This window comes from Mercurialis annua, linkage group LG2 (genome assembly GCF_937616625.2).
Source record: "Mercurialis annua linkage group LG2, ddMerAnnu1.2, whole genome shotgun sequence".
NCBI lineage: Eukaryota > Viridiplantae > Streptophyta > Magnoliopsida > Malpighiales > Euphorbiaceae > Mercurialis > Mercurialis annua.
Genome location: NC_065571.1, coordinates 50,348,747 through 50,371,676, shown reverse-complemented (window position 1 = coordinate 50,371,676; position 22,930 = coordinate 50,348,747). Strand labels below are relative to the sequence as shown.

The 22,930-nt window shown below is 35.1% G+C and overlaps 3 protein-coding genes across 3 annotated transcripts; all 3 read right to left on the bottom strand.

The window, feature by feature from the left end:
• Positions 1 to 558: 558 nt before the first annotated feature.
• Positions 559 to 4,299, bottom strand: LOC126670214 (protein PHOX1-like). The gene is made up of 3 exons (XM_050363892.2): positions 1,966 to 4,299; positions 1,646 to 1,869; positions 559 to 968 (listed from the first exon to the last, which is right to left on the bottom strand). Exons 1-2 carry the CDS (start codon positions 3,986 to 3,988, stop codon positions 1,721 to 1,723), a joined length of 2,172 nt encoding a protein of 723 aa, XP_050219849.1. The 5' UTR covers positions 3,989 to 4,299; the 3' UTR covers positions 559 to 968; positions 1,646 to 1,720.
• Positions 4,300 to 4,702: 403 nt separating this feature from the next.
• LOC126670216 (calcium uptake protein, mitochondrial) lies at positions 4,703 to 8,591 on the bottom strand. Its single transcript, XM_050363894.2, has 7 exons — positions 8,115 to 8,591; positions 7,980 to 8,047; positions 7,659 to 7,882; positions 7,478 to 7,561; positions 7,151 to 7,364; positions 5,906 to 6,202; positions 4,703 to 5,445 (listed from the first exon to the last, which is right to left on the bottom strand). Exons 1-7 carry the CDS (start codon positions 8,584 to 8,586, stop codon positions 5,230 to 5,232), a joined length of 1,575 nt encoding a protein of 524 aa, XP_050219851.1. The 5' UTR covers positions 8,587 to 8,591; the 3' UTR covers positions 4,703 to 5,229.
• A 7,708-nt stretch (positions 8,592 to 16,299) lies between these two features.
• LOC126670451 (uncharacterized) lies at positions 16,300 to 22,136 on the bottom strand. The gene is made up of 18 exons (XM_050364183.2): positions 21,975 to 22,136; positions 21,452 to 21,635; positions 21,215 to 21,374; positions 20,675 to 20,811; positions 20,345 to 20,448; positions 20,137 to 20,232; positions 19,879 to 19,972; positions 19,651 to 19,771; positions 19,362 to 19,561; positions 18,979 to 19,067; positions 18,859 to 18,914; positions 18,560 to 18,649; positions 18,358 to 18,457; positions 18,080 to 18,184; positions 17,388 to 17,460; positions 17,061 to 17,224; positions 16,789 to 16,843; positions 16,300 to 16,691 (listed from the first exon to the last, which is right to left on the bottom strand). The coding sequence occupies exons 1-18, from the start codon at positions 21,981 to 21,983 to the stop codon at positions 16,630 to 16,632; spliced, it is 1,899 nt and encodes a 632-aa protein (XP_050220140.1). The 5' UTR covers positions 21,984 to 22,136; the 3' UTR covers positions 16,300 to 16,629.
• Positions 22,137 to 22,930: the final 794 nt, after the last annotated feature.

Below are 22,930 nucleotides of genomic sequence, written 5' to 3'. Positions count from 1 at the left end.
GAACTCTAAGATATAAAATTAAGAAAAAATATTTTAAACAATCCTCATATTTATCATAATTTATATTTGTATTCCTTTTGTTCCATCTATTCTTAATCTCAACTATGTTAAAATTTAAAAGTATAATTCATAATTTGATTCTTTATTTTATCTTATTCGATAGTCTAATCTCCTTTATTTAAAAATAATAATCAATAGTTTAATTTTTAATTTTTATATATATTAACAATACAATCAAAAAATGCTACTAGAGTGGTTTAATTATATTATCAAAATTAAGAAATCGCATCATTCATTCTTAAAATAAATGAATTGTACTTAACAAGCTATAACTCAAATGGTATAAGCGCTCAACAGTAACTATCAAGGTCGTGGAATCATTTCCTCCCACAAGCACTCTCCCTCCCCGATTATCAAAAAATAAAAAATGAATTGTGATAAATGTTAGACCAACTTGCTCTAAACTTAAATTATTATTATTTTTCATCAATATAGCACATAGGAGTAAAAAAAAATTGTAATGATGAAAAATAATTAAATGCTAGTACAAACTTGACCTTACACAAAGAATTTAATGTATTTCAATATAAAAAAATGTAGGATAAAAGAGCATTCAAAGATGATAGATACAACAAACCCAACAAATTGTTATAAAAGAAAAGGCCAAAGCTAACAATCTATAAGAGGCAGGCTAAACCTATAGCCTGCATGCAAACCCAGACGTATTCTATAGGATGAACAAATCAATCATATTCTCACTTTCTCAACTGTGTAAACTACACTATCAAAACAAAAATCTGATGTATCAAACCAACCAGCTTCACAACTCGCTATTTGCTTACACTTTGACAATCAGCTTTCAGTTTCAATCCGAAACTGACAATGCTCGACGCAAGCTTCCGCTATTTGCTTCAGAAGCAGACAACAATCGCAAAATACACAACAATTCAAAGGAAAAAAAGAATGACCTGCAACCAGAGGAAACCAGAACGTCAGTCCAGCCGGCATTAACACAGCATATCTGAGCTTTTTTGTTGTTTCATAAATGACTATATTGACCCTTCTAAAAAAACAGTAAGCTACGGCCAAGAAAAGTTTTTTTTCTCGGCAAATATGCTAAATTACAGCTTAGAGATTACAGAAACAGGGAGTAGGAAAATTGAGAATAGTAACAAACTAACGTGGTAATATCAATTCCAAGGATTCAATACCTAGCTACAGTTTTGACTCTCGAGAAAAATTGTCTCCTCATACAAAATCTTGAAAGTCGTCTAATATAGAGAGGACGCCTAGATGAGATGATCCTGGACTCAAAAGGCTGGAAGATCATTCTGATTTCTCACCCCAATTCAACTCTATTAGTGGCATTCTAGAAGGTCAGACCCAACCCATGAAAAATCACAATTCAGATTCTTCATCCAAAACTGAAAGCTTTATCCAGACTCCAGAGTGAGAACATCAACCGACACGGACTGAATTAAAAAGAATAGCTCAGCATAACAAGTGAACAACGTAATGCCCCTTCTAAATATTATAATGCCCATTAGGTTGTCCTAAAGGTCCCAAACTCTATTATGTCAAACAAACTTAATTATGGATAGTAATGTGATTCCTAAGTACAAAGAGCTGAGAATTGTAGTCTTACCTATATTAAAATGAATTTGAAAACTGAAGCATTGCCAATGCTCTTAAGGAATAACCGACAACCAGCGACAAAAAATCAAACATTCTCCAACATGGAATGAAGTTTTGGAACCCTCCGACGAAATAATGGCTCCAGCCTGAAAGATGGAATACCGCTCTCCCACCTCTTAACATCATACATCTCATTCCATGCCTGTACGATCTCATCAATTTTGAACCCCAAACCTGTGAAAATGCAAAAAGGTAACGCTTATCATCTTGATGTGTTCAAATATCTAAACAATAACATATGTGTGTGGACATTTATTGGTTGTATATTACCTTCAAGTGCCGTTTCATTGGAACAATGGTTCTTTATCATAACAGCTATATCAGTTGGTGAAGCACCAGCAAGCTCAAACTTCTCGACAGCAACCTCTAAACATTCTTCCCAAGTTGGTAGCTCTAGCCTATATTCAACAACGGACCGCTCATACAGCATGGTACCCCATAAAAGATAAATTTGTGAACTCATATTGGCTGCCTGCTCTGCAGCTTCTTCAGCAGGTAAGTCTTTTAATAGCGTATCCAGCCCAAATTTCTGTAACTGCTCTTTGTATTTGTCAAACTTGGAAAGCCCATTCAGACGCTGCTCCTCCATCTCTTCCCACATCTGCATGCCTTTCTCCATACAGTCCTCAGCCTTGTTATAAAGATCCAGAACCTCCTCAGAAGGCCCAGCTTCCAAATCCAACTTGCTTCCTATAGCATGATACCAACAAAGCTTTGCTTGCTCAAACTGTTGCTGACCAAGTGCGAGATAACTTTCGTAGAAGTCAGGTTTGATTTTCAGAGCTTCATGATATCTCATCCCTGCCTTCGCATACTCTATTTTGGCCCACTCATATGCATTCTTAATCATTGCAAGTATAGACTCCCTTGAACCTTCCTCAGAAAAGAACACCCGTTTCCTTGCCCGGGACAAATGAACATTTCCCCAATTAAACAAAGCTAACGCTGCCATTTCTTGGAACTTATCTGCTGCAATATCAAAAAGTTCTTGCGCCTCTACACTCGTCACAGTGTCCTCCATTGCCTCTGAGTATAGTTTCATCCCTAGTTCATGAAGATCCAAATACGAGTCAGAATCAAACCCAACATGGTTTTTGAATAACCGTGCAAACTGAACAACCCATTCATCAACACAAATTGGTCCCCTTTCAACTTCTACAATTTCCTCTACTCCATTCTCAACTGTATCACTCGGCTTCCTATCAGTAGTATGCACCACCTCTTCAATTTTCATCCCCTCATAAGCTGGTTCTTGATCAAGACTAACTTCAACAACATAGAACCTAAGCGACCCTTGAGAATCACCTGACGAATCAGCCATCCTTAGCTCCTCCGTAGTAGTAATTGTAATCAAGTCCCCTTCAGGATCCTTATATTTCACAAGAACACCCTTCAAGCCAGGATACCTATCTCGAACAATATCCCTCAACAAACCAATACTACAATTAAAAGGCAACTGCGCCCACCTAATATCTTCCCCAAACACTAACTTCACCGTCTTCGCAATCACCTTCTCCTCTTGAACATCCTTCGTAACAACTTTCTCTTCCTTACTAGTTTTCATCACCATCTCTTTATCCTTAACAACAACATTCACCTTCTTCTTCTCTTCCAAAACAACTCTACTCTTCTCCTTCTCCTTCTCCTCCGGCTTCTTCTCCACCGTTCTATCCCCCTTTTTCTTCTTCTTCACCTTCTCCTTCACCACCTTCCGCAACCGCGCAACACCGTTCTCCTCTTCATCACCCAAATTAACCAACCTCTCATCAAAATCAACACCCTTCTCAGCCATACCCTTCCTAACACTCTCCAACAACTCCAACCCCGTCAAATTATTCGGCTCCATACTCAAAACACTACTAACATCCCTAAAAGCCAAATCTAATCTATTCAAAGCCTCATAACACTTGGCTCGTTTCAACAAAGCTTTGCTATACTTAGGGGAAATCTCTAAAGCTAAATTACACTCATTAATAGCACGAGGGTACTCACCTAAGCCCATTTGCATATAGCAAGCAGCCATATTACTACGTATATAAGCACCATCTATGTGGTTTCTTGGAAGTAATTTGACAGCTTTCTCATACTTTAATAGAGCCCCTTCATGGTCACGTTTTTGAAATAGTTTGTTACCTTCTTCTTTGAGTTCTTGCGACATGTTGATGAAAATTGCTGTGTCTTCATCGAAAGCCTTTGATGTTCGATCCGTCGTCGTTTTGCTTTGTCTTAGGTGAGCATCTCCTGCTCTTGGGGAGGCCAGATTAGTCTTCTTTTTCCCGGTTGGCTTTCCCATTTGATAAATTTACAAATGATTAAAAATGATTACAGAAGAAAATGAGGTATTGGAACAGAAGAAAAATATTGAAAATGGAACCTGTACAGATATATATAGCTGTTACAAATTTTTCAAACTAAAATGGACACAGATAATAAAACCTTATTCATGGAGGATTTTTGTCGTGGAGAGAAATGTAAGAAAATTAAATTAGGGTTTCGAGAAGAAGAAGGTCAACGTTTTTCAGGAGAAATGATAAGACCTACCGCATAGGAGAGCGTGGTTTACAGACGCGGGTGACTTTTTGGTGGGTTGGTTGGTGCTGGCTGGCTGGCTATGGCCTATCATTTTGGGCAACTGGTCATTAAAGCTAGACTAAATTTGAAGGGCATAAATGCCTTATTCTTTGGAATCTTTATGGTTGAGCTATAAATGTCATTTTTCTTAATTAAGATGGCAATTGAATTGATCCAAATGGGGAATAATTTGATCCTTTTAGATAACGGATATCTAGTTATACAATCAATTCATTCAACGGTGTCGTTTAATGTGAATTAAGAAGATACGCGCCTTGTACACGCCATGGCAGCAATGGGACCTAGTGGCCAGCTCTTAACCGGCAAGAAAAGATAGACATTCTAATTCCAACCTGTATTATTCCTCTCTTAAATTAAAATAAATTAAGTCGAAGATTCAATAAAAGCGAGGCAGCAACTTATAAGAATAATCCAATTTAGTCAATGTTACCTTAGAAACTGTATTAAACTCCAAGATTGTTCAATTGTCATCTTCGTTCTTCAATCACAAAATATTACATTAAACACACTCCACTGTTCTTATACAAGACAGACAACTTTTTTCTAAACTAAGAAAATGAATACAAATTTTATACAACTTATGAACTTCTCTTCCTGTTGTCGAGTATAATGATGTAATCTACAAGTCTAACTATTACAAGTAATTTGATTAGTGTCGCTACTTTCTCCTGTCGTAAGTATCATGTTTGCCAGAACAAAACCAAAAGGTTATGGTGGAAATCAAATGAAGAGACTGTTGGTCTCCATCCCCGCATATCAGGCAGTGCCTTCTCCTCCGATTGCATAATTTTGCACGTTTGTTGATTTTTCTGGCTTTTAAGACTTCCTGATCACATTTTCTGATGGTAAAAATCACCCTGAACTTGATTCTAACATGTTTGAATTAGATGTATGTAGCATATTTGCTTTGAAACCTTCAAGGGTTGAGTAAAATTACATAGATTAACCGAGAAACCGTCCAAGGGAGTGGTCATTTGAACAGTTAAAGCAGCACGACAAAAATCCAAGTGCTCCCGAATGTGCTGGTTGAGCAATGTCTCGTTCTCGCCTGTGCAAGACTCTTACGAACTCATCTAAGCTTAAATGTCCATCAGAATTTGTGTCAAACACATGGAAAATGATATCCACCACATTGTTGGTGAGTGAGACGCCGCATACCTAAAGCAAAAATATCATGCAAGAATAATAGTTAAACGCTATATAATTTTGGAATAGGCTCCAGAACACAAAATATGCAAGCTTGTCATAGGAACTTCATAAAGATGATAAATGCAAACTCTATAGTCAATTCAAATCTACTCAAACAGTTCCTTATCCTGATAATTTGGGTTCGGACTGCTATACAGTTCTTTAAGAATTTAAATTCTCTTTAGAACCCAAATCTGAATGAAGAAAATTAAAAAAATATGTAACATCACAAAAATGATCTCTAACTAGAGCCAAAACTCCACCAGAACCTGGTTAAAATGGTGTGTGCAACATGCTACCCATTTATAATCCTCTACACCACTATCTATACAAATCTCAAAATACATAAACACAAAGATTGAGAGAGAGAACATGGTGTAAATACAAAAAAAGAAATAGCTAACAAATGAAGCAGGGCCAAGAATCTTACATGGGATGCAGCTCTCTGAAAGTCATCCTTTGTTAACAAGCCATTCATTTCCCCATAACTAAAAAGGGCCAAAGAAAATGGCAGCAACTTTTTACGCAATTCTGCAAATTTTTTGAATTCTTGGAATGTTATTCGTATATCCCTAAGGTCTGCTGCATTATTTACTTCATCAACCCGATCAATCAAATTATCCAGGTGACTCAAGTCAGCAGAAGCGACCATAGACAATGCAAAATCCTTTGCAGATATCGTTTTTCGTGATTTATAGTCATAATGGGCAAATTCCAACCTCAACATCTGCAAACAACGGTACAAAACCATGACATAGGAAATTAGGAATCATGATAAAACTAGGTTATGTTAAAGTCCGAAAATGAAGTTATGCTTCACATCAGCATATTCAACTGCATGTACATACCATAAGTCAAAACAAGCATTTCAAAATGACATCAAACTGTCATAAGCCTAGCCCAGCCCCTACAGGTAACAGGAGGAGTTGTATGCAGCTGGACAGGTTGGGTAGAGAAGGCTACCTTATTACTACATTTTTCACTCCTATAGATGAACAACATATTCTGCACGAAACTTACCCTATTACAAAAGACTCCCTAGAAAATAGGACGAGAACGAGAATGATAATAATCGGATAAAATATTTTTCAGCCACTGAATCTAAAATCTAGGCAGTCCACCCCAATTTGAACAACCACCACAATAAAATGCAAAAGCATGCCTAATAGCAACACAAAACTGGAAAGTTCTATTTTTCTATCTAATTTCACTTCCTTGAAACCGACTGACAACTGTCAAATCATATCACTGTGTGGATGATTGCAAACACGTCGACAAACTATATAAATTCAAAGGAGAAATTTTCATCTAAGTTAACAGATATACACTAATATTCTACTCATCATTGTAGTAAATCGGTCATAATTGACCCATCATGGATACACCAAGCCATAAAAAAGACCAAAACTATTGCTCAGTTACCTAATGTTGCATTAGTGTCACTTAAAAACAAGAGCACAGCCTCATTAATGGATTAATGTATCTATTTCCTGCTCAATTTCATTGATTGTTGATAGACAACAATGATCAACCACAGGAATTCCGAAACTTAAGAAAGACACAGGGAACAACAATTGAATTTTTTTATGCACCTAAAAGTATGCAACAGTAATGTCAATGCGCATTTGGGCATGCATCTTTTCTAAATTTAGGGAGGGAAAAAAAGAGGGGTTACCTCATTATCCAAATCTCTCAAAAATTGAACAAACTTATCATGATGAAGGCAGCCCTTTCCATCTTTACCAAAGAAGTACTCCATTAAACCTCCATCCTCCACTGTACCGCTGACTTTTAACCCAGTGCGATGTCCATCCCTATGAACAGCCCCTTGTCTATTATTAGCTCGCATTAAAGCCATCACTTTCTTAAACTCTTCCATATTAATCTCCCTTCATAAAAAGGTAAACAGAACACATAAGAGAAGTGCAAACAGATCAACTTGCCCATGCAACTATACTTACGTTCTATTCCTCACAGTTCAAGGTTTTCATAATATACATACCCATTGTTATCAATATCGAACATTTTGAAAGCCACTGAGAAGCTTGATTCTGGTATACTAAGTAGTGTTACGAAAAAGATATACCTGTTACAATGAAAGATATAGGGAAGTCATTACTCATTACTCTTTTCACCACTCAAATAACCTTCTCACTCTGAAAACAATTCTCAAATTAACTTACTCCTTAAAAGATATATGGCCGTCACAGTTAACATCAAATAACATAAAAAATTCTGAAGGAGCACATCTTAGATCACCAGGTCTGCGTTCACCACTCAAATAACCTTCTCTAACAAGGTGCGATTCCGATGGAGGGAAAACAGGTACTACTGCTCTCATTAAATCTGCTGCTTTCATTAGTAACTCTCCATTTGTTCCTTCCACTGTTGCAAAGTACTCAAAAATCTGTTTGTATGTAAACAGTTAACTTTTCAAAACCCTAAAAAAAGTCAAATTACAACTCAAAAATCAATTAATTCTAACTTAATGAGTAAATAATTACCTTCTCAGGAGGACTTCGTAGCCTAATTCTCTTCTCATAGTTAAAGAAAACTTTTCTCCTATACGCATCTGCAAATCATCAATTTAATTTACCGTTCCTTACCTAAACGAAACCGTAAAATTAAAAAATACTTACCTCCGAAGATGAAGTTTGAACTATAATCAGGTAAGGAAATTTTGCCGAATGTTGAAGTATGAAACCATTCCTTGACCGTAGATTCAGCGAGAGAGAATACTGAATTGTTGAAAAATTCATGGTAGTTATTCGAATTGGCGTGCCAGTAGAATAACCCTAGGCCGGAGAGTAAAGTGGTTCCGGTGAGCCATTTGGTGATGGTGGAGGATTGACGGTGATGATGAGAGTGAGGTTCTTGGAGCAAAGGAGCAGAAGAAGCGGGGGATTGTGTAGGGGAGGAGTATTGACGAGATTGGAGGCGTTGGATTAGGCGGATGGACGGTTGTGATCTGCTGAGATGTGGTAATGTGGGAGACATGATGGCGGGGAATTTCTTAGTGGTAGTTTGGGCACACTGAAACAGATGAAAAACAAAACAGAATTTCGGAAAGAGAGAAGAAACGACTGTTAATTCACGCGTGCGTGTTGTCATTAGGGGTGAGCACGGTTCAGGGGATTCGGGGATTGACAAATTTCCAAAACCAAATTAAAAGTCTAGGATATCGAAAATTGAATCTCCAAATCCGTACGAATAATCGGTTCAATTCGGTTTGGAGATTCTATTTTTCGGTACGGTTCGGTACGGGAATTCGGTTCTAATGGTTCGGTACGGATATCACTAGAACTATGAATATTGTTTTATTTAAAATATGATCTCTATTATATTATAATATATTATTGGGAGGCGATTTTCGCACTCCAACAAATTATAACCACACTCCACATTTTGACAAAAGGACTCAGACTTAAGTAGTAATTTGCCCATTCAACTTGTAAGCAATGGGCAATTGACACATAAATTAATTTTGTTGGTAAATCAATACACGAATTTGGTGATTATGGGCAATTAGCCCATTTTAGCAAATTAACTTACAAGTTTAGGGGGGCAAATTGCCAATTTATGATACAATTACTTATAAATTAAAGGGGTAAATTGTCAAAATGGGGCAAATTGCTCATAATTACCAAGTTCGTGTACTGATTTGCCCACAAAGTTAATTTATGTGTTAACTGCCCATTGCTTACAAGTTTAGGGGGCATATTGCCACTTAGGTCAAAGGACTCATGTATCCTTGCTGGTGTGGTGTCTATATTTCCTTTATTTTGTTTCACCCCTCAAATGCAATCAATTCACCAAATTTTATATCTTTCATGAACTTTTCATTTATGTTATTACAATGGGAAATAAGTCTTTTATATTATTTTATTTCTTAACTAAACTAGTATATTGTTAAATTAAACTGTAATTTTGTGTATACAATAATCCTTCATTTGAGATTTTTTAAAGTTTTGATTTTCTTTTGTACATAATTAATTAGATCAAAAAAATTTGGTGAACTTACCATTAGCGAGAATCTAATTTTTAGTGATTTGAACTTTACATTAATTATAAAATATAACACTATAATGATTTGAAACTATATTTTTCATTTTAACAATAAATTGTTTATAAAATAATAAACTTTAGATTCATATAATTAAATACAAAAATTATAAATAAATAGTCTATCAATTTGGGACCGAAGAAATATATTTTATACTACATTTTAAAATACAGCCTATTTATTTTTGAACATATTATATAATATTAGTTTTAATATTTTATATTACATTGATATGCAATATAATTAAATATTTTAAAAGATTCATTTGAATTTAATTAAAATGCCACATTCTCTTCCTCCGTCCTATTTTATATGTCATTTTTAAATTTTTTGATGTCTTAAAGAAAATCTTTTTTAACGCATTTTTTTATTCTTAATAGTAATAGGTTTGATATTTAAAATTAATGTAAGACTATATCATAGATTTAAGATAAAAATGAGAAACATGAAAAAAATATACTTATTCTATTTAAGATATTTTTAATATGTGTGAGAGTAATAGGGGTTGAAAAAACAAACTAGTGGGTCATTTTTAATAAAAAAAAAAGTATATAAATAAGCAAAAGGTGTGGGTCATGTAATTAGCCTCAAATTCTTGAATCGAGATTGTTGCGGTATGAGTAATGATATTCTATGAGGGTATATTAGCCTATATGAAAATATTTTGGAGCGCAGTTATACATTTTGGAGCGCGAAAATCGGTTCCCTATATTATTTTGACTTTTAAAATTAATTAGCTACTCGTTTATTTTTTTATATATTTTCAATTATCACAAATAAATAATTACCAATAAAATAAAAGGATACAACATGTATATTATCGTTCGATTTAAAATTAAATTTTTAATTATATGATAAGGATACTTTTATCCATTCTCTTTTTTTCAAAGGCTAAAATTTTCATTAATAATAACGCAAATTATATGAACGGTTTCTCAACACATTGAGTCAACTATTTTAGAAAAGATAAAGAAAGCTGTAAAAATACTTTTATCTATTTTCAAGTTTAAACTATATCATTTTTGTTAAAATTATGTAATTTTGTCAATAATAAAAAATAATGAATATGTAAATTGTTCATATCAATTTTTTAAAAATACTTTGAATAATTATTAAATATTTGATAAATTCATATAATTTTATAAAATAATTTTAATGTTTAGTATTTAAAGTTAATACAAATATAATAATCAAATTAAAAATAAAATAATATATATATATATATATATATATATATATAATATAGGGTTAATTGCAAATGCATACACGAACTTTACCCTAATTTGCAATTACAACATAAACTTTGAAACTTGACAATATCAGTAACCAACTTTCATTTTTTGGCAAATTGGCACACCGACCAATTACGCAACGACACATGGCGGTATATTATAATGTCCACGTTAGTGTTTTTCGCGTTTGGTGTATCGATTTGCCAAAAGTGTAAAGTTGGTTACTAACGTTGCAAAGTTTTAAAATTTATGTTGTAATTGCAAATTAGGGTAAAATTCGTGTATGAATTTGCAATTAACCCTATAATATATAATCTCGGTTCTTCGAGTATAAGTTCGGTACGGTTCGGTTCGGTTCTCGGTACGGTTATTTATAAAGGATCCAGAACCATACCAATAAAATTTTTGATACGCTTCGGTTCGGGAAAAGTTAATGGTCAACGGATATTTTTCAGTTCTGGATATTTTCAATCCGGTTTTTAGCTCAATTATCCAGGATCCATGCACACCCCTATATATCATAACATTGTATTACGCCGTTTTACTTGTTCGGATGCCTAGTTTTAATTCGTTTGGATAAAGAAGAAAAAGGCTAAACTCATTTCAAGTTCTCGTACATCATTTTTATTAATTAGATATTTATCATTCACGTACCAGATTATTGTTTATCAAAACTTAAAAGAAATATAAATAAAACTCACTATAGGAATTTCTAAACTATACCAATTTCATTTGAAAAGTTTTTTTAGGACATCAATTATGCAATTGTTTTTTTTTTCTCACTCTCGCTAACGGGAGTGACGAATTTGCAAAATTTCGTCCAAATAAGAACAACTAAACTTCCTAAAAAAAAAGGACAACTAAACCAAAATAATAGTAGTAGATGGACCAAAAAAATTAAATATAAAATGGTAAGAACCCCATAAATAGAATTGGTAAAATACAAATATGGTTTGTTTCCCTTCTAAATTTCAGGTCATTTGTAGCAATATTTTCATTTTCAATGTTGTGGAAGGAAATTACAGACCATCTCCAACAACAAGGTCCCTCGGGGTAGTATATCGCAAAATTTTGTTACATCATGTGACATATTTGGAAGTCTAGTAACAAGAAGATTTTTCAACAGCAAGACACAGAGGCCATTCTTCTTTTGTCCTCAGCCATGCAAGATTTCCAAGTTTCAAGAAGCAATCCGTGTTGACAACAGCAATCATGACCGCAGTACACACAATCATAACACTGGCGGCATAAATTCCACCATCCCACCAGAGTTTTACAAATTCAACTATGATACAGCTATTCACAATAAGTACAAATTTGAGTGTATTAGTGTTGTGGTTACAAATGCCACACAAGCACGGCTTCAGAAATTTTCAGCAACATTTAGACACATTTGGGACCCAGGAATCCTAGAATTTTTGGCATTAAAAGAAGCCATGAACTGGGCGCTGATGAATGGCTGGAAAAATGTCATTTTCGAAGGTGATGCACTCCAAGTAACCTCAAATATTATAGCACATCATTGATCTATAATATCATGTCAGGGTATTTGCGATGATATTTGGCATCTCCAAAAATCCTTCAATACGACAAGGTTCCAATGCCATGCAACGACAATTTCCTGGCGCATCAATGGGCTCAATTAACTAAAGCGTCAGTGCTATATCAAATTCAGCAGGCTCCAGTTTAGTTTACTTGTTTTAATATGTTTCTTTTATTGCCTTGTTTTTCTTTGCCATTTTGTATTTATCTATTGCGGTAAAAAAAAAGTTTGAGAACATTTACATGATAATTATTTAAAACCATTTACATACATCTTCTTCCTGTGAGCACTACAATCAGAGACGGACCTAGAAAAAATTTATAGTGGGCAATTCACCACCTTATTTTTTAAATCACTAAAAAAATATGAATAGCTACGTTTAGTAGTATAATTTTACGAGCTTAAATTTATAACACTGGCCACCTTAAATTTTTTATATCACTCATCTTATAAATTTTCGATACAATTTTGCCCATCTTATATAAAATTTATGGGCCGCCTCTGACTACAATGTTATTTTCTGATTAAAAAATATACATACATGCAAGTATTGTACCTAAATTAATAATAAATATTAAAAACTTGAAAAATCACCCCCCTAAAATATGTGTATTACTCATGTATGCAGCCGTTTTAAATTTGAGGCCAGAGATTTGCCTCCCACAAGAGACCTATCCGGCTCGAATGGTTTGAATGTGGAATGCTTAAAGGTGCCCTTTCATAGTTGGAACCCGTTTAGGACACCCCATGCTCATACCAAAAAAAAATGTGTATTACGTTACTAAATTTAAATATTCATAATTTTACTTCAGGAGATTAAATAAAACTAAAATATCACAAAATTAATTTTATATTTTACAAAAAAGATACAATAATTTTAATCTATGATTAAAAAAAAGCTATCTTATTGTTCGCAGGAAAATATTTCCAAACTCGAATCTTTGAATTTATAGATGGGTACTGTGTGGATCGATGCTTTAACCGGTTCGGTCCAAAAAGTTGAACAGGGTTTGATTTATCTAAATTAAAACATTAATCTGGAGGTTAAGAAACCCAGGCGAGATTATTGTTTGAACTACTCCTACTCCTAAATTAACCAACCGCGGAGGTTGGGGATAGAAAAGCACAGGGCTTTAAAGTTTGTTTTTTGATTGATTTGAGTTGTGACTATTACAAACTTAAAGCTAGCTATTTATAGGGGACAAACCCTAAAATAGAAAACCTAGTCTAGTGAGATGCAATCTCTTATTTAGATAAATACTAAGATAAATAACTAAGATAATGACTAAAAATAAGATAATGACACAAAAAGATAACTACTAAGTTAAGATAAGAATAAAAGGATAGTTGATGGCTTTTGGGCTCAAAAACCCGAATTAGCCCATATGAGCTCTTTTTGGGCCAGTGTAAACAATGCCCTCCACGTCTTTTTAGCTGAATGTCAAGAAAGGTGAAAAGACGTAGTTTATCACATGTCATAAATCATTTAATAATCGGTCTCCTAAACCGAAAATTAAATTAAATTATCGGCATTTGTCTTGAGCGATTGTAACTATATGAAAATTGATCGGTCTTGGTGTCATAAAATTTGAGAATTAAATGTTTGACCGATCATAATGTAGAATATGGACAACTAATTATCCAATCGGCCAATTTCATTCAGTTGTGAGTAAATGTGTGTAGCCGATCAATCCAAATTGCTTCCAAGATATTTCTATTCGGTTGTTTATTTAGAAGGTCAAGGATGCTTATTTTCTTCTCTGTTTTCATCACATAAGATTTTCATCTTGACATGTGGACACTTAGTGGACCTTGAAAGCCATAACAACTTTTTCTGATTTAACCAAGGAATGCATTTTGGCCGATTATAACCATCTGACACCACTTCGCAATTTGGCCGTGTAAATTTGACAAAAATTAATCTCCACTCTTTAATCAGTCATGAATATTGTACTCTGCTTGTCGACGAGTTTTCCACTTTAAACTGTGACATATATCACAAATTCCATGAACTCTCTCTTTAAGTCATTTAATCGGCATATTTTGACTCGTCCTTCAATTGTACGCCGATTTAGATCACCTCTGCATATGGTTATGAAATTGGTATGTGACCTTGAGGGGCGAATGAAAGGTAGGTCGCGGATATAGTCATTTGGCTTCTTCTCATGCACTCGGTTCAGATGCCCAACTTTAAAGTCGACGGTCGTTGTCTCAGCGGGGGGTGCATTGGTCCCCTTTTGCAGCTGTAACACGACAGTCATTGTCCCAACGGGGGGTGCGTAGGTCCCCATGCAGCTGTAACCCTGACTTGTCACCCTTTGTCATGATCGTTTCCAAGTTTGAGTTTGAATCGCCTGACGATGTGCTTCCAACTTTGAATTTTTGTCACGTAATACTAGTCCCCAATTTTTTATTAATAATCGGCCGCTTAGACCGAATTTTTCTCGTGTATCCTGAATGTTTCACTTCGGCCGATTTTCTTTTGCCATGACGTATAATCAATCGGTTTTATAAAAATCGTCATGTTGGCGATTAATATCTTTTGTATCAATTGGAGCCTTTAATAACATGTCTGGATCAGATAACAGGTTAATGTCCAGGTGCATGGCGATCACGTGAGCATGTAACCTATTATAGAATATAATGGCCAAGTTGCATGGTAAAAGCCATATTCATCAATCACCTTTGCATGAAAAGTCAATCCACGAACATTCGTCCACTCTTTTCATTTTGAATGGCCATCTTATTTGTCATTAAATTTTCCAATTCAATACCATAATTGACTAGTAGCACTAATTGGTCACAGCACAATATATAAGCAGCCGATTTATACCATCACCAATAAAGATTATTTGGATCGGCCATGTGATCCCCATATATACTCATACATGGACGAGACAAATTATAGACTGGCCCAACCATTTCACTAAAATTCTTTAAATAAATCGGCAACATTTGTCTATGAATTCATTTAAATTACCTTGATCGCCCATTTGACGTAAAAATCTCAATCTTAGCACACCGTGATTGCGCCATCCTTTTCCTTTCGCAATAATTTTAGAGAGATCGCCCAATTTAATCACCCAATGTAATCGCCCATGATCGTCCAATTTTAGATTGTCACCCTTGCTCGGCCAATACCCCATGGACTCCGAGTCCATTTAGTGTTTGGAGAAACTCGGCCCTTGTATTGGTATTCTCGACAATACGTCGCCTTCATAAAATTTTTGCCAATGATTTCATAAACACATGTTAAACTACCAAAATCCACCTTTATCTCCCTTTGAATGACCGTGTGACCATTCATCACTGTTTTGATGGCCTCACCCATCTGATGCATCGCCCATCAAGTACCCGCCGATTTTTGGGCTATCTCATCACACTTGTGAAATCGGCACGTGACCTTAAGGGGCGAGTGGGAGGTAGGTCGCGGACATAGTCATTTGTTTGCTCCTCATGTACTTGGTTCGGATGCTTGACTACGAGGTCGGCGGTCTTTGTCCCAGCGGGGGGTGCGTAGGTCCCCATGCGGCTGTAACTCGACGGTCATTGTTCTAGCGGGGGGTGCGTAGGTCCCCAGGCAACTGTAACCCTGACTTGTCACCCTTTGTCATGATCGCCTCCAAGCCTGAGTTTGAATCGCCTGACGATGTGCGACCTACTTCGGTTTGGACTCGGCTATGTTAACAAGTGCACCTGTAACTTTCCTTCATCGTTCCGGTTTTTGTGCTCACCATAAACGCGTCCCCAGTGGAGTCGCCAAAAGATGTTCGCAGGAAAATATTTCCAAACTCGAATCTTTGAATTTATAGATGGGTACTGTGTGGATCGATGCTTTAACCGGTTCGGTCCAAAAAGTTGAACAGGGTTGATTTATCTAAATTAAAACATTAATCTGGAGGTTAAGAAACCCAGGCGAGATTATTGTTTGAACTACTCCTACTCCTAAATTAACCAACCGCGGAGGTTGGGGATAGAAAAGCACAAGGCTTTAAAGTTTGTTTTTTGATTGATTTGAGTTGTGACTATTACAAACTTAAAGCTAGCTATTTATAGGGGACAAACCCTAAAATAGAAAACCTAGTCTAGTGAGATGCAATCTCTTATTTAGATAAATACTAAGATAAATAACTAAGATAATGACTAAAAATAAGATAATGACACAAAAAGATAACTACTAAGTTAAGATAAGAATAAAAGGATAGTTGATGGCTTTTGGGCTCAAAAACCCGAATTAGCCCATATGAGCTCTTTTTGGGCCAGTGTAAACACTTATAAACTTATTACAGATGGCTAAAATACTAATCCCACATCAGCTATGAAATTCTCTCCACTGCCTCCTTTACATGTGGAAACCGACGAGCCCACCGTGAAAATCCTGCATCAGTTTAGAATGAATCATCTTGTACATAAAGATTAATCTTAGGCAAATGCAAACAACTTCATCATACAATATATTGAATTAACTGACAAACCTGAACTAACGATCTCAAGAAGATCCATTTCTGATTTAACAGCATCAGACATGTCCTATAATGAATTCAATGGAGAAGGAACTCGTGAGTTACGTCATCAACATGAGACAATTACAGATTTCTAACCAATGCCAGAGAATAAAATTGTGCAAATGATTTCTCCAATCAAACATTACAAAATAGATTGAAGAAATAAAATAGCAAAATCTACTCTGCACATCACGCATAAAATGCACTCTACTTTTCGAACAACTATCATTTTCACAAATCACCTGCTTAAGAAAAGCTAGACTTCTTGCAATGAGCCGTGATAGACTATCAAGAGAGCTGCTGTTAAAGTTAGAATGACGGAGAAGAGCCTGCTCTGATGTAGAATCAAATATCAGAGCACAAATACTTGAAGCCATCGTTGTAACAGATAGGTCATCAGCATTCTCTGCGGGGCAACCGGAAAAAGAAATTGACAACTTAAAGAGTATCAAAAATTACAAAGGGTATTTTTTTTTTCAGAAGATAGAATCCATGGAGAGACACATGAAATTCCAATTTCAGTAATCATATTAAATAAGCGAGACAAAGGCAAGATGTTACTCGAGTACCTGCCCAATATCCCAATGCTGTTAAAAGATCGACCGCACTTGATTCGTCCATTGAAAATCGTATTTGCTCCCTCTATTGATTGAAAAAATGTAGAAAAGAAGAAAAGCTGTTAACATCTTGGATTGTCAAAAAGTATCAAATTGCTAAACACGAAGGTCTGTGTTTGGTTCATAGTAATGTAATGTAATCACCTCTGTAAACATAATACAAATAAGGCCATTGCTGGTTCCCCATAATGGAATGCAATTTAATTACTTATATATGTGATACAATTACTTAAACGGGTTTAAAAAAATTGTGGTTACTGAACTATATAGGCTTTTACAAAACATTTACAATCGTTTCAATTGTTATATTTTGATAATTTAACTTTCATTTTTACTTTAAGGGGAGGTTATAACAACACAAATTTCCGTTGCCATATAAGCAATTTTTGACCTAAATTGCTATAGTAACCACCCGTGGATGAAGAAATAAAATTTCAGTTAACAAAATGTAACAAATAAAATGATGGTAACTCTTTCTATAAAATATCTACAGTTTAATAACCACAAAAAACTTTAACCTTATATAAACGATTACAACATATTGTATTTACGGTGAACCAAACATGGGTTATTGAATTTATAATGAAACTTGATCACCATTAAGTTCCATACATTAAACCAAACATGGTCTAAGGAAAATCTACCTTCAAAAGCAAACTCATTATTGTATCACATGCCAAAAAGATGCCGCTATTATCTTCAATTGTACAGCGACTTGGTCCAATCATTTTTATTAGGCATTGAACAACCTGTAAAATGAAAAGAATCAGAGATCAAGATAAACTCTCCTTTACTGCCTCGTCAGAGTACAAAATATTGCAAAGTGCTATGCCGAGGGAAAATGGTCAGTTAGTTAATTAGAAACCGCATCAGGTACAATATGAAAAACCAACTGAACTGACACCATTAGATGAGAACTTACAGCTTTATAACCACCAGAAGAAACTAAAGCTTTACATCCTTCGGTCTCCATTGTAATTTGACACAACATTGGAAGTAAAAAGCATATAGAGTAAAAGGGGCTGCCAGTTGAAAGAAAAGGGTAACAAAGCATTCGCATATAAAAATATTGGGAAAAAAAAAGGCATATTTTATCAAAATGTTAAAAGTGTCCCAGTACAAACCTTGGTTCATCTTCAGCTTCAACTGATAGCATATACCCCAAAAGTTCTCTGACCTTGTCTTTGCACGCATCAGGTGTTTCAGCAAGATAACTGTTACAAACCAAATTATTAATCCAATAAATCAAATTTAAGGAGGCGAGAAGAATCAGGAAGTTCATAAAATATGCTTCCAGAATTTCCTCGGAATACTGGAGTGGAATGTGGAATAATATTTTCTCTCTCTGCACATAACTTTTTTCATAATAACATAAATCTTGATTACTCTCCATAATAAAGTAAGTAGGAAGTATACAACATACCTTCCAACAATCCTAACTGAAGCGAGAAGATCATTTCCCTTATTTTGCCCATGTTCCTGTAGACTTAAAATGGTCAATATAACTGAAGCATAATACATTTAACAATAGGAAAAGTATTACCTTTGCATCTTGTAGATACTCTAGCACTACGTTAACTGTCTCATTAATTCCATTGATCACCTTTATAAAAGTACTTTCACCAATGAGTCCTGCACACGATTTAACCAAAAGTTATATATCTAAGGATGATTATAATGATAAATCCAGAAGGAGCGGAAGCACGTGTCAAAATACAAGTGAATAAAATCAGATAAGAAACAGATTTATGTGACAAACATGTGGTGCGTAAGAGAGAAGCTTCAGCATGAAGAGCGTAGATATCCAATTCATATAAAGTTTACATAAACAAAAATTTCAGCAAAAATCAAGATATCACAGTGCTTTTCTTGCCAATTACTAGAGCTAGGAATAACATGAATCGTAGTTAAATTCTATTATTTTACCCTCATTTCCAGCCATCGTTGATACTAATTTGATTATCCTCTCCACCAATGAAAAAGCAATAGCCACATTTCTTTGCTTTAAAAATATAGTTTCTGCAGTAGTTGAAATATTCTTGGAGGCTTCATATTTCAAATAGGCTAGCTCATTAAGCAAAACAGCAATTTCAACCCTTGATGACTCCAAGACAAGCAATAGACATCTGCAAATGAATGCTAAGAAAATGATATCGTAATTCATTAACAAAAAAGGGCTATAGATAAAGACCGCAAAAACTGCATGTATTGTTACCTGTCAGCCGGCATGGGGTCTTGTAAATCAGGCAAGTTAGACTGACCAATAAGCCAGCTTTCCCCCAATATAGACATAGTAGATTCAGCCAAAATAAGGGCGTGAAGCTTTTCACCAGGTGCTGTGGATAAATGGAAAAATAAAATGTGGAAAGTTTCAATAAATATTGAAGTTATGTACTCTGGAAACAGAATTTAGTTAAAAGAAGATAATATTTGACTTATTTACCAACACGATTCTGCAAAATAGCCATAATTCCAACACGCATGTAATCTGGCCAGCTGTTTTTAGCAATTGTGAGCAGTGCATCTTGAACCGATTGCTAAAACAAGAAGAAAGTATCAAAGTGAGTTTCAGAACTAGCAAATATCAATAACTATATGTCAAAAGCAAGTTATACCCTACCCTGTCCCATGTGGCTACATCAATTTTACAATGCCGCCACCCCATTCTTTCTAATTCATCATCAGGATAGTAACATCATACCGAGCACTTTGATGAGAAGATACCAGAGAGCAGGTGAAGTGCGTCAAACTTCAATTGACTGTGTAATACAGCAAACTGTCTTGATATTGCAACCACCTGGAAAAGAAAATATCAGACAAACATTATCAAATGTTATAACCCAATATAACAAGTAGAAACCTGAATAGTAGACTACACACTTGTGTGACATGCAAAATTTTGAACTTACCACCATTGACAGCTCTGATGGGTTGACAGTGGCAATGGATTCCTGAAGTACTTTATTCAGTATAGATTGTATTATTTTCATAGCAAGCTCCATCATCTGACATCCTGCAGTAAATTCACATTGTGTGGCATCACTATAAGGTCAAAGATGGTCTACAAAACTTGCATCTTCTTCAAAAACTAATGGCTGTAAAAGCGCCATAAGAGTTACCGAACAGAATAAATATTATTAATGGAATATCAATAAAAAAATTTACCATTCACATTATTCATAAAGTAATAAACGCATATGCATAATATCCAATATACACAAAACAGTAAGATAGCTCACCGTCAGGAAGAGAACACATTTGGGAAGCTACGATTTTCAAGCCTCCGGATTCATACAAGATTCTGGCTCCATGCTCAGAAGACACTGTTACCAGATACAAGAATTCATAGCATTCTTCCAAAATAGGTGAATTGGATCTGTAAAAGCGCCAAAATTAGTCAGAGGCTCAGAGGCATAGGAAAAATCAGCATTATAAAAGTAAGTATTGATCGAAACAAATTATTTATAAAATCAACCACAACCTTCTAATTTTGTCATCCAAATAACCGTTGTTTATGCAAAGATTGCACTGCCTGATACTACATCTAAAGCCTTAACTAAAGTCTAAAATGTCAAATATTACTCGAAAGATTTACTATACAGAGTTAGTTCATACATGAAAAATTCTAGCTGCCGAGCTAAGCTAATACTTCATCCAAAAAAATCAAGTAATAAGGAGTTAGAAGACGAGAAAGTAATTATCTAAATATGCATTTATCCCTTTCTTTTGACTTAATTTATATACTTAGTTCAGAATGATTTGAAGGCCAGGAACCTCACTTGGACATTATTTCCAGAATCAAAGGAATCTTGACAGCCATATCTTCTGATGACGCTATTTCAGGAACACGACAAAACGCTGCAAGAACTGTAATCGATAACTGCAAATACGCATCACGGTTGCTAGCTCCATCCTCATTCTCAGCTCCTTTACCCATACCTACCAACAAATTAAAAAGTATTACAAACAACACCAAAATAAGCTTGTGAAAGAGATTAGAGCAAGAGAGAGAGTACCAGTCCTCAAGAGCCTATCAAGAAAGCGAAAGCCGACAGCGTCATAAACACGACGAAGAGAATCAGAGTCATCGCCTTTGCAAAATTTGGTGACGAGAAGCAATCCAGCAAGGCGTTGCTCGTCTCTCTCGCCTTTTAACAGCTTTAAGCAATCTTCAAGTGAGGGAGACTGCTCTTTATGTGACTGCAAGGGAAGATAAGTAATTGAGTGAGAATTTTTTTATGGAATTGAAACAAAGATTCCTCAATTTCTATTACAGCTCTGCTTCCAAAATTAAATTTTATCAAAAAAATCGGCTGTATAAACAAAATTTAATTACTTGGGTCTATTTGGGGTTTCACGTAGATAATTATCAGGATTTTTTAAGCTTTCATTTTAGTGAAACAATGGTTCAAATGCCATTACAAGCACCAAAAACAAAACCCTCATCATATTCAAAATATTGACATTGCTCTGCTAAAAACCCATTTTCACTATAGTTAAAATCATTATCAACACTAAGAATTTGAACTACTTCCTCACCTCCATCATTTTCAGGCAAGCCCGTGAACCGACACTTGTTCCAATCAGTGAAACAAAGTTTGTGGGTTTGCTTTGAAGAAGAGTACGGAGCGGCGGTGCGCGAAGAAAGTACCAGAAGAAAGAGAGTGAGAATGGTAAGTGACGCTGCCGTGACGACGGTAATAGAGAAGGGGAATTTTAACACTCGGTTGAGTCGGCGGGCCGGGCCGAGCCCAAGTACTGCCAAGCTCGAGCTCGAGCTCGAGTGTGTTTTGCAGGCTCGAGCTCGAGCTCGAACGAGCTTAAATTCTTAAGCTCGAGCTCGAGCTCGAGCAATATTCGAACTACTCGAGCTCGAGCTCGAGCCCGACTTGAATTTAATAAAATTAAAAATAATTATTAAAAAATGATCATATTTGATACATTTTAATTATTTTCACTTTATGATATACAATTTGACCTATTTATATGATATATATTTAAATTTAAAGCTAAAAAATATAATATAATTATAATAAAAATTATTATTATTTTTTAATATCAAGCTCGTTTAGGCCCGTTTAGACTCGCGAACCTCACGAGCCTCAACAATTAATACTCGAGCTCGGCTCGAGATGAAGCTCGAGTAGCTAGAGCTCGAGCTCGGCTCGAATTTTTCGAGCCGATCTCGAATTCTTTTCGAGTCGATCTCGAGTAACTCACGAGTAGCCCAACTCGTTTACACCCCTAGGTCCATTACTAATTTATGAAAACCCAATAGTATTTGGGCTTTAATTTCTAGAAAATTTAGGTATTTACTCAAAAATAAAAATATTTTCTCTTTTTACTTCAACATGGAAAAATTACAGAAAATATCTCATATTTTTTTCAGATTTATATTTTTACTCTGCATATTAAAATATTTATGATTTTACTCCATTATCATCTGATTATCATAAATCCTTCTATAATTTATTTTTTACGTAGGCTATCACACT

What these genes read in the sequence shown, in the direction of transcription:
- LOC126670216 (XM_050363894.2), bottom strand. Translation starts at nt 8,586, where the DNA reads ATGACAACACGCACGCGTGAATTAACAGTCGTTTCTTCTCTCTTTCCG. An exon ending in TTCGATATTGATAACAATGG is followed by an intron (nt 7,365 to 7,477) that starts GTATGTATATTA and finishes CTTTTTATGAAG; the next exon opens with GGAGATTAATATGGAAGAGT. An exon ending in TTCAGAGAGCTGCATCCCAT is followed by an intron (nt 5,446 to 5,905) that starts GTAAGATTCTTG and finishes TTTTTGCTTTAG; the next exon opens with GTATGCGGCGTCTCACTCAC.
- LOC126670451 (XM_050364183.2), bottom strand. An exon ending in AGCATTGGGATATTGGGCAG is followed by an intron (nt 17,225 to 17,387) that starts GTACTCGAGTAA and finishes GTTGCCCCGCAG; the next exon opens with AGAATGCTGATGACCTATCT. An exon ending in GTCTAGCTTTTCTTAAGCAG is followed by an intron (nt 16,844 to 17,060) that starts GTGATTTGTGAA and finishes AATTCATTATAG; the next exon opens with GACATGTCTGATGCTGTTAA.
- LOC126670214 (XM_050363892.2), bottom strand. Translation starts at nt 3,988, where the DNA reads ATGGGAAAGCCAACCGGGAAAAAGAAGACTAATCTGGCCTCCCCAAGA. An exon ending in CAATGAAACGGCACTTGAAG is followed by an intron (nt 1,870 to 1,965) that starts GTAATATACAAC and finishes GCATTTTCACAG; the next exon opens with GTTTGGGGTTCAAAATTGAT.